At 33.9% G+C, this 12,177-nt stretch overlaps 1 protein-coding gene across 6 annotated transcripts in view; it reads left to right on the forward strand.

The window, feature by feature from the left end:
• Positions 1–12,177, forward strand: part of CNKSR2 (connector enhancer of kinase suppressor of Ras 2) — a 292,571-nt gene that overhangs the window by 181,904 nt on the left and 98,490 nt on the right. For all 6 annotated transcript variants that reach the window (XM_027054659.2, XM_027054656.2, XM_027054661.2 and 3 more), the window contains one exon: positions 4,125–4,336. In XM_027054659.2, the coding sequence (XP_026910460.2) occupies positions 4,125–4,336 (212 nt within the window). The remainder of the gene's footprint in view (positions 1–4,124; positions 4,337–12,177) is intronic.

Here is a 12,177-nt window from a genome sequence, read left to right on the forward strand (position 1 = left end):
GAAGGGAGAATATTGTTTCCCCTAATACTTATGTATCTACAGTTTCTACCTGATCAGTTCATTAATGTTTCTGTCAGGAAGTAGAGACAATTTGCAAGAGAATGAGTTGCCTTTAAAGTCTGTTTTCTAGACTTCTTGAGGCTATATCTCCATTTCATTTCCAGATTTCTATTTGAAATTCCTGGCTGGTGTGAAAGAATAAAACTTTGTGCCATAATGCATTCTGTCCAAAAGCATTCTGATACCCAGCCTCATGGAATACAAAAATTATGGAAAGGGGCCCACACTAAATGGGGATAATTAGTACCAATCACAAAGAATTTGGTTCCATTTTTAAATTAGTTGTGCAGTCATTCAAAAACATTAGATTAAGGTCTCTTATTTTCAAGCCACACTTAATATTAAATTTCTTCAGTATATAAAAGAACTGAAATCTCTTGTGTTAATTAATTTTCATCATTCTTTAGGGCACCTAATGTTTCATTCTCTAAGATATGATGGCACTGACATTTTATGATTTAAATGCTACATGACAATATGGTGTGTCTGCAAATACTATATAGTCTGGTAATAAAACTGTAGTCCATTTTATAAACATTTTAGTTTTTAATTTTTAGAATTAAATGTAGCTGTGGGAACATGGTTTATGAGAAGATTTAACTTACTGAGCTGTCATTTCACAAATCTTTCAAGTATATAATTTATAGTCCTATGTTAAATTTATAATCAGATGTACAGATTCATTTGATATCCTAGTCAAACGCAAGTTGCATTTTAATTCTATTAAGATAGTGTCAGACTTTCTGAATATTCCTGCATGAGGAGCAATAAAAATATGTGTTTTGAATAGTGACTTTTTTGGTTTGTTTTCATTTTAATTGGAAAAATTTTTAATTTCAGTGCAAATGATTATTTAAGAGACCTTATTCCAAGGGCTACATGTACAGATAAACATCAGAAAATTATTTTTATCAAATCTCTGCAGTTTTTTCATGCTTTTTCCTTTTCTTTTGAGTAGGGAAGAACTTATGATAAAGAAAATATTTCCTAGATGTAAAATATTTAAAATACGCTTCAGAAGACAAGAATAAAGTAATTGGGTTCTGTCCTTTCAGTGTGGTGGCCTTATGATTACGGCAATGTATTGAGACCAATGAAAAGTTTGAACATGCTATTTAAAAATACTTAAAAATATAAGAAGTTCAAGTATCAACATGGTATTTGTTTTATCAGTATTGCTTCATACTTTTCAGGAAAATTCATAATTAGAGGTGTTATCTCACTTTAATTGATTCTTAGTCTAGTGTATAATTTAATGGAATATTCTAACTATATTTTGAGTCAAATTATTAGTTATCCAAGTTACACAATAGTTTGATATAGCACAATCAGAACAATGCATGCATCAGAGTCCCTTTTTACACCAGCCTGTATAAATTATCTGCATTTTCTGGTTTGACTTGAAGTTATGGCCATAAAACTGTTGCAGTTATCATTCTTTCCATAGATACAGCCCCAGAACTTTTGTCCCATTTTCTCATTTTGATGTTTAATGTGGTTCACCTAATGTAACTCATCTGAACATTTGTTTCTTCATATAGTAAAAAATTTTGTTTATGTAGGATAGGCATTTTAGTGTTAATTTAATTGTAAATAATAAAAGCTTTCTCATCTTAAAACCAAAAAATACATAAAAATATCAGGGCTAGCTGTCAAGTTACATAGAATTTTTTTCATGTAATTACCATTCTTTAAACACATTTATTCCAGAAGAAGTACCTTTTTCTCTGAAAGACACTCATGTATGTAGAGTGAGTGAAAATTCATCAGTTTTTTATTATATGTCTTGTGACTATATGCAGTTTCATTTTCATACTATATACTGCATTACATACTTAACCAAATTTCTTTTTCTATGATAAAAATCAAGAATTTGTAGGTCTTTGCACAACTCTGAAGTTTAAGCACTAATTTCTCTCATTAATTTTACTCTGAGCCATTAAATGTAAAGAAAGTCCACTAAAGCAGTGTTCTGACTTTTCATCCATTTCCTTAAATCCTTTTCAGAGTAAAAGTGTAGATTTATTACATACATAACATTAAGAAAAGTTTTCCTTCAATCTGTACAGCAGAACAAATTAATACATTGAGTTATTCAGGGACTCACGATGTAAGTACATACATACAAGCACACATACAGAGATGCACACACAAATGGGCACATACTTTATATACGCAATGCATGTATTACTTCATTCTACTGCAAAAATTGTTTTTGGTGCATACATTTCTTAACTCAGCTTTATTTGTATTCGTTTCATATATACATGCTTAATAAATCTTCCTTGTTGGTATGAGTCCCTCCTTTCATATCATTACAGAGTAAATAATACCAGCCCTTCCAATTTTCTGCCACAGGAATATCCATATAAATAGAGCATGGTGAGTTAACTAGGGCTGAATCACCTTCTGATCTCAGCTGCATTAACATTCACGTAACAGGCCTGATAGAAATGTCTGCCCATTTATAGATAGGCAAAACCTTAATCCAGTGCCACGAGTTCGTTAGGGCTATTTTCAAGCTAATTGCAGTGTCAATAAAATTCTATCTGCATTTTTTTAATATGCTTTCTTCATGTTGCCTAAGACCTAGCTGTCCAGTTACAACTTTGCAATAAGCAATACTTTTATTTTTAAAAGTAGAAGAGTGAATTAGCAATGTAAATGACAATCGCAACTTCAGATGAGTTAAATACATGGGACAGCTTGCTGATTCAGTTAGTCTTGACAATAATATTATTCTATTTTTGATATATTTCAAATACTGGGAATGTAGTTCTCATTTGGAGAGACCTAATCTAGACATTCCCATATACCTACGGAAGTGTACTGTACCATAGTATGAAAGTATGGAAGTATAGTGTTCTTGTTGAAACATAACTCATATTTTTGAATTGACATTAGATTTATAAGCTCATCACCATTTTATAAGACATAGTGTAAATTAAAATTTTGTTCTTTTTATCTTTCGTGTTATAATTTACTTTATTCTATTGATTTAAGATTTCAGTCTTGGTACTTAACATAAAATTAATTTTTTTTAGCATTCATGGCACTGTTCAGTGTAGAACTGGAAACAATTAAGAAGTAGTAGGAAATAAAATTAATGACCTTCAAGAGAAGAAAATATTGCATTTACATTCATAGCTGTGTTCTAGAAGACAGGCTTTTCTAACAAAGAGTTCATAGCTAGTCAGTGAAACATCATAAAATAAACAGGGTTCAATTTAGCCCATCCTAATGGAGTATTTCTACCAAAATACCACTCATAAGGGGCCCAATTGCATTTTTCTATTTTAGAATACTATAGAAAAAAATCACTTTGCCATCATCTTAAGTTCCATATTTTATCAGGTTTCTCTACTCTCTTTTCACAAGAAATGTTGCTGATGTGGAATGAAATTTTGATCTATCCATTTAGAATTAGTTGTGTGAATTTATATTTTTACTATTAAATGAGATGCATAGAGTTTAAATACTCTAAGTAATTCTTTTCAGTAAGGTTTATTTTAAATTAATAACAAGCTGTTTGAAATTCTTACAGTATCAGTTTATATCATGTTAATTTGGTTCTTAAGGCTGCAAATATTGTTACAGAGGTGGTAGTTCTTAAACACATCTTTGTTTTTAAGCAGTGCTAATGTTACTATGAATCAATTAGTTACAGTGGCAGAAGAAAGCTATGTTGTTAGCAATGTTTACCTTATACCTACTGTCTTGAGCCCTAAAAGTAATTTATGTGCCAAGATGATTTTCTTTATATGACATAGTACAGTGAAAATGGACGAGAGCACGAGTTAGAAGATCCATGGCCCATGTCTAGCATTGTCCTTTATTAGCTGTGTGACCTTTAGGCAAGTCATTTAACCTCTCTGATCCTCAGCATTTATTTTCTTGCAATATAGCAATAATTAAAAACTGCCCTAGAAGCCTCAAAGAAAGTTTGAAAAGATTAGAGGACACATTGTATGGAAAGGATATGACTACTTTTTTAGACCCTCTCTGCCATTTTACCACCCTAACACTTCCCTACATTCTTCTCCTTTACATTTCCCTGTTTTTAGGGATGAAAAAGGAAACCTTCCTTGTGAAGACCTCAGAGGACATATGGTTGGCAAGCCGGTGCATAAGGGATCTGAATCACCAAATTCATTTCTGGATCAGGAATATCGAAAGAGGTTTAATATTGTTGAGGAAGATACTGTCTTGTATTGCTATGAATATGAAAAAGGAAGATCCAGTAGTCAAGGAAGACGAGAAAGCACCCCGACTTATGGTAAGAGTTCTTTTCTTACACTGACATAAGAACATATGTCTCATATGAGAACTTCTACTTCTTTTCATAGACTTTTGGGTTATGAAAATTACTTGATTTACTTGAAAGCTTTTGAATCTTTATAATTGATCTGTGCCTGTCATGTGCTTCTAACGGAATTACATTGATGTGCTTCTAATGTGCTTCTAATGCAACAATACGAAGCATGACATTAAACAGTATTCTAAAATTTCCAAAGATAGGTAAGAGCAATAAGTAGCATTTTAGCTCTTTAATGATTTATGGAAACCCTTTTGAATCACGTGTAATTTTTATCATGTCAGATTTTGCCAAATTGGAATCATTCAAGGATTAACTTTTTTCAATGAATGCTTCCTACTAACATTACTTATATAATAGCTTGCTATGTGTTCTGCACCTGTGACCACTACTATATTAAAAAGGGGTCACACACTGTCCAGGGCCTGGCCCTTCAGGAGGTGTTTTTGGAATGTGTTGTGTACTCTCTGTTGTGACTCTGGTTGCTTTAGCTCCCTACTTGTAGTGGTGGTTGGGACCTTCCAGGAGGTGTGCTCTGACTTGTTCATTGAAGTAACCCTGGAAAAAATTTTAACATGACTTATATAAAATAAACTCTTTATTCCTCAGGGATTAAAAACTCTTTAGATATACATTCTGGGGAAAATCTCACCTCAATTTTTGTTTTTTCTAAGAAGTTAGAAAATTTGAATGAAGTGGATTCTAACTAGGAAGTACACACCATATTTAAATCAGAGATGGCCTTACAGTTACAACATACCTAGCATTTTTCATCTTTGACTTCTGTTTTCCCATGCATGACCAAGAAAGCAACCTGGTCACACATGCTTTCACTTGATACATTGTATCTGAAAGATTTGCAGCTAAGGCTGCCTAAAGTTAAAATAGTAAAGCTATGATCCTATTCCAAGAAAGAATGGACTTATTTGGAACTCTGTGCTCCTCATTTTCTAGTTTTCAAACTAATCATTTTTAGTGAGGAGCATAGAGAAGGGGAAAGATAGGATCCTTGATGATTAATACAGATGAATAATGGGAGCTGAGCAGAAGGAAGGTTGTTTTAACTTTTTTTTCCACTGGCCCTCCTTACTTGCCCAGCATGGCCATATGCCTCCCTCCTGTGGTCCCAAATGATTAGTCATCATGTACTTTACTACACATGCCTTATTTCCTTACAGCTCTTTGGTAATAATTATATATGAGAAATTTTACTCAAAATGGTCCTAAAAAATAGGAACCATACTTACTTTACTTTGTGTTATTCTCTGTACATGTGCTTTTTTATCATAATAATAAGTAATGATATTTTTTAGCATAGCTCCTCAATTATACCATTCTGGTGGCAATTATTTTGAACTGTCATAATTTGAAGGTATTTGCACCGTTGCTTTCCTCCCCTATTATACTATAAACCTCTGCAGTAGAGAGCAGTGTAGAGGCCTGACATCTTTGTTATCCCAACCCTGCTTTATAACATAAGATCTTTATTTTTATTCATTCATTCCACAAATACTTATTGACTGCCTGTTATTGGATAAGCAGTAATGTATATCAACTCTTTTTTTCTGTCTTAGAATTCTCTGGCTATTTTCTGCTTATTTTGAAGTATGATTAGAATTTTAAAGGGGAAATTATAGTCACCAGATGAAGCTGATTACTGATAGCTTTATAAAAATTGGTTACTTGGTTCTTACTTGAATGGATATGAATTGTTAGTCTCTTCAGGCTACAGTTTAAACCACCTAGTGTCATCATGTTCACAAATCCTCTCTCTCCCAATAAAATAAAATACTGTTTAAATTTTAGAAAATTTAGATATCTTACAGATATTTGATATATTTTTATAAACAACTTAGGAGAAAAGAAATGTATATATGCCCAAAAGATTGATACAAAGTAAAAAAAAAAAAAGTCTTTTACTTTTGATCCAGAATTTTTTTTAACTTTCCAACATGAAATATAATCTGAACCTTCAGTGGAGATTCTTACAGATATATTTCAGTGAAGATCTTCTAGCACAGCCTGTAGGTTGCTCCAGATCACTAGCGGTTTAATGTATTAAAACATTTTTAAAATCAGATTGTAAATAATAAATTCTACCTGTCACACACATGAATTTGTGTCCTTAATTTTTCCAAAGATTAATTTTTTTCTTAACTCATTCAGCTAATATTTGTTGTGTACATAAAGTCATCCAGTCACTGGGGATTCAAAGGTGAATAAAACATAAATTTTCCCTGGAAGGCATTCATAACCTAGAGGGAAGAAACAAATAAAGAGATGTGTTGGAATCACTTTAGGAAAGTAGGAAAATGTGAGCAAAGTAATACCTATAGCCCAGGAGCTAAAAAGTGACACCCTGTTTTAAATGATGAATAGTCATCCTCTATGGTTTCTAAATGTTAGTTATCCCCACCAAATACCTGGCAGCTCCTCAAACATAGGTCTGATATCTGAGGGTTCATATAAATCTCTCAGCCCAGACCCTGATGTTTCCAGTACAAATTACTCCAAAACTTTATAAGCAATTATCAATAACTTCTTTATTTAACCTATAAGGTGGTCCCATTGCATACACTCCCAAGTGTGACAGTATTTCCTTAGATTTAAAAAGTAATGATAATAAAAATACATGATTCTGCTGAAGTACATTGCAAAAAAACATAGAGTACAAAAAAGTTCATATTTTATATTTTCTGGAAATGACCGTAATTTCACGTGTTAGCACTTGTATGATACCTTAAAATGTAATGAATAAGTCCTTCAGGCTTACAGTGCTCGACTTAGTTCTTAGTCGCAAATACCCTTATCTTGAAGTATGTGAGCTTAGCCACCATTCTTTCCTATTAACTCCCCAGATTACCTGTTTATTCAAGGAGGTTTAGAGTTAACGTTGTAAGAGTATAGATAGGATTTTGAGAAGCAAAGAAGAAACATGATTCAGTTATTATTATGTGCTTGTGGTTAAATATGTATATACTTGTCATATTCTCTTAGTGCATTCATATTTTAAAGTTAGATATATAAGGGGCCCCTGGGTGGCTCAGGTTGGTTAAGTGTCTGACTCTTGATTTCCACTCAGGTCATGATCTCATATTTTCTGAAATTCGGGCTCCACCTTGGGCTCTGCTTGCTTGCTAGCTCTCTCTCACACACAAAGTAAATAAATAAACTTTAAAAAATAAGTAATAAAGTTAGAAACATAAGAAAAAAATATTTAGGGAAACTCTGTTTTTGGACAGTGACAAAGAAAAGATGTAAAGAAAAATGCCTGAAAATACCCTAATTGTGGGCTTTAAAAGACATTTTTAATGAAGGTTCTCATTTTATATTGTAGACCTACTAGTTGTTGCTAAGAGTGAGTTTAAAAAAAGAACAATTATTTGCTTTAAGCTATCAGACAAGTATAATATGGATAGACAGTGGATGGCCCTTCTGGAAATAAGTAAATAATATTTATATATGCCAGGCACTGTTCTAGACATTTAAAAGGCATTGACCCATTTAATCCTTACAATAACCCAGTGAGGTAGTTGCTAACAGAATCCTTATTTTACTGATGGGTTAAGTAACTTACCTAACTAGTAAGTGGTAGAGCCTTGATTAAGTACCCATGGATATTTGTGGACTCTGTTAGTGATACTAGCTAACTAAATGTGATGAAAGTAATTTGCTAAATTATAGAGAAATAATTTTCAGAAATTGTATTATTCCTTCCAAATCCAAGCATTTGGTTTCAGGCAAGCAAAAGTAGGTCTGATTTTGTATGTGCTGTTTATGCTTGTATATGCTGTTTAATATTTAGTGGCACTAAAGTAAACATGTTTTTACAAAGACATGGCCCTGACAGACCTTAGGAAAAGGTAGCTAAATTGAGGGGTAAAATTAGTAACAATGTGTTATGTCCTTTTTAAATCAGAGAAAATAAAATAGGTTTTACTTTGCTAAAAAGATAGATGAGAATAATTTCTGGAAACATGGAGACAGTAGGGGAAGCATCCTAGATAAGTGGTTACTAGCCTTGGCTGTATCATCAGCCCTACTTGGTAATGCTGTCTTTTATCTAATTACTCTAGTGTGAGCTTGGGGATGTTGGTCTCAATTTTCTCCTTGGTTAAATGAAGATGATAATACCTGCCTCATAGACTTTTTGTGAGAATTTAATGACAGTGCATTGTAAGTTGCCTAGAGAGTGCCTAGCATGTGCTAGGTATTTATTTTCATTGTTGTCACTGTTGCATAGAAGCTTTAATATTGTGAAGAGAATAGATGTTAAGTATTCTCACCCCACAGGAAAAAAAAAAGAGTAACTATGTGAAGTGATAGATGTGTTAAAATAGCTTGATTATGCGGGGTGCCTGGGTGGCGCAGTCGGTTAAGCGTCCGACTTCAGCCAGGTCACGATCTCGCGGTCTGTGAGTTCGAGCCCCGCGTCGGGCTCTGGGCTGATGGCTCAGAGCCTGGAGCCTGTTTCCGATTCTGTGTCTCCCTCTCTCTCTGCCCCTCGCACGTGCATGCTCTGTCTCTCTCTCTGTCCCAAAAAAATAAAAAAAAATAGCTTGATTATGGTAATCATTTCAAAATTCTATGTATATCAAATCATCATGTTGTATACCTTAAATATATACTATTTTTATTTGTCAATTATACCTCAATAAAGGTGGAGAAAAAAACAAAATAACTTAAAGATCCCAACAAGTAAATAATAATATCAGACATTTTAAATTATTTGAAGAATAAGATGGGGTGAATAAACAGTTCAATTTTAAAAAGAAACTTTAATGAGAAAATTAAAAGAAGGGACAAGAGGACAGCATTAAATCACTTTAACTGTTTTGTCTCATCTGCTCATGCTTCAAAGGCAAAGGTTCAAATTTGATGAGATCATTTGCTTGGCAACTTTTCAGAATGGTAATAATCCCCATCAGCTTTCCCTTTCACTCTTCAAGACTCTTTGCCCTTGCTATTCCATCATACCACATTCCTATGCATAGATCTGCTGAAAGGTAGTCACAGTTGGCTGAGGCTCTTTGTGGCTGTGGCACATTTTATAATATGTGGCATATTTTATAATATGTGCCATATAAAATGTGGCATATTTTATAATAATAGGAGGAAAACATATTTTTTACAATAATATCACATAATAGTATTGGCTTGAAGGAATCTAGACCTTTTCTGACTTACTGAGAATCCAGGACCTCACTAAAAAAAACACACGAATGAGTGCAAAGCTGTTATTTTAGAAATGCTCCTCATAAATGTTATTTGTACACATTGTGCATTGAGGAAAATTAATTTCTGTTACATACCTGCACGTTTTCCATTCAAGTAGTTGGGACAAGAGAAAACTAACTACCATGTCCCTCTTATCCACATAAATAGCAAATGGCTTGAAATGACTTACAATAGCATTGTGAAGGACCTATGGGCAATAACACTATAAACTATTTTATCAGTGTGAGGAAAAGAAATTATTTGTAGGCCCCAGAGTCTTTTATCATACCTCAACATCATCTTTCTCTTTGTCGTACAACATCATTCCAACTTTTGGCCATTTCAATTATAATTAATAGCACTATTTAAAACATTTCTTGGGTGCCTGGGTGGCTCAGTCGGTTGAGTGTCTGACTCTTGATTTCAGCTCAGATCATGATCTCACAGTCCTGAAATCGAGCCCTGCATCAGGCTCTGTGCTCAGCATGGAGCCTGCTTGGGATTCTCTCTCTCCCGCTATCTCTGCCCTTCCCCCACTCACATGCACATGCTCACACAATCTCTCTCTCTCTCTCTCTTTCTCTCTGTCAAAAATAAACAAATATTAAAAAATAATAATGATAAAATAAATAAAAAATTCCTTAAAGGATCATGTAATACACTGCTTTTTCCTGTGATTCTCAAATGTAAATTGTCTTTCTAATCAGATAAAAGTTCAGCTGTCATTCATCGGCTATGTTAGAAAGAAAAGAAATTGAGATTCTCACCACAGGAAGTGTTTGTGTTTAAGTAAAATGTACCACTTCCAAGGCAGAACTAACCATAGAAATAGAAATTAGTGAATCAAAAATGTAGAAATATGAGATGTATACTCTACTCATAGGAATTCTTACTCCTTTGGACTTAATACAATTCATAAAGACTGCATGTTGATCAGTTTCACAAAATAATTTTCAGTATCAAGCTGATGGTGATAAAGGACCATGTAATGGATAGAAAAGTAGTTCAGCAGTATTTTGAGAGAAATAGAAAATTTTCTGTTCCTAATGTAAAAATCAGAGTAATCTGCAAGGGAAGGCACTCTTCTTTAATTTGTGTAATTTTACAAATAGAAATACCAGAGCATGAGTTTTGATGTCATATAGATCTGAATTTGGTGGTACAGATTGGCCTTTTAATAACTGATTGACCTTGAACTTGAGTCTTAGCTTCACTATGTTTTTTCTTTACCTGTAAAATGGGATAGCAACACTACCCGTGGTATTTTTATGAGGATTAAATGAGATAATGTGTGTCTAGTACTTAGTACTCTTCCTGCCACGTGGAAAATGCTCAAGAAATAGTATTTAATGACATAATATATTACTCCTGCTCATAAATAAAAGTATACCAAAGATTGTCAAGTGCCTTTGGATCAAATTAGCACTTCTTCTTCTCCCTGTGGAGGGATTTAATAAAGGACAAAAGGGCTAGAAGTATTTCCTTGGTTTGGTTCCTCTAGCTACCCAATAACTAGCCACTTAAATCCTAGCAATTAAAAGAAATATGAATATGGGGCACCTGGGTGGCTCATTTGGTTAAGCATACGACTCTTGATTTCAGCCAAGTCATGATTTCACCATTCGTGAATCCAGCCCCACATCAGGCTCTGCACTGACAGCATAGAGCCTGCTTGGGATTCTCTTTCTCGCTTTCTCTCTGCCTCTCCCCTGCTTGTGTGCGCTCGCTCTCTCTCTCTCTCTCTCTCTCCCTTTCTCTCTCTCTCTCTGTCCCGCACACCTCTCTCAAAATAAATAAACTTTTGAAAATTTTTTTCAAAATAAATATGAAAAGAGTTCATCTGTTTCTTTTGGTTTGGTTTTGAAAAGCAGAAGGAAGAGTGTTCAAATAGGTAATAACACTAGAAACTACCCTGATCCAAGCCTTCTTTTAAGTTCCATTATGGAAACCACTAGCTCATACTCTGGGCAGAAGAGCCTGAATATAACCTTACAGCATCAGAATTCTGAAAACAGTTCTGACCCCATACCTTTTATAAAATTTAAGATTAATTGCTAGGGGAAAAAAGGAGAGCAAAAATAATATATAAAATAGTTGGAGACTCTTAAAAAAATGAAACCAGGCAGGAAAAAAAGAATAGCCTGAACAAATTAAATCACTAGGTAATGGATAAAATAGTAAGATTAAGAAAAAGGAGCTCTTAACCAAGTTCCAGAGTATCAATATGTGGATAAAATGGAAAGATTAACAAACCAAGTCCACAAAGCCGATGCAACAACTATCAGAGGAAAAAAGTAACTCTTCAAATGAATTAATTGACAAAAAGATATGAAGGTGAAATAGTGCATCCCTTAAAGACAAAATGGGAAGCCAAGAATAGGAACCATCTAACTCAGTGATTTTCATCTGGATCAGTATTGCCCTCCAGGGGACATTTGGTAATTGGGGGGGGGGGGTCATTTGTAGTTGTCATAACTGGGTGTGGAAATGCTACTGGCATCTAGTGGGTAGAGGCCCAGGATGCTAGTACACATCCTACAAAGAACAGGACAACTCTCAACAATAAAGAATGATCCAGTCCACAA

Source organism: Acinonyx jubatus, chromosome X (genome assembly GCF_027475565.1).
Source record: "Acinonyx jubatus isolate Ajub_Pintada_27869175 chromosome X, VMU_Ajub_asm_v1.0, whole genome shotgun sequence".
Taxonomy (NCBI): Eukaryota; Metazoa; Chordata; class Mammalia; order Carnivora; family Felidae; genus Acinonyx; species Acinonyx jubatus.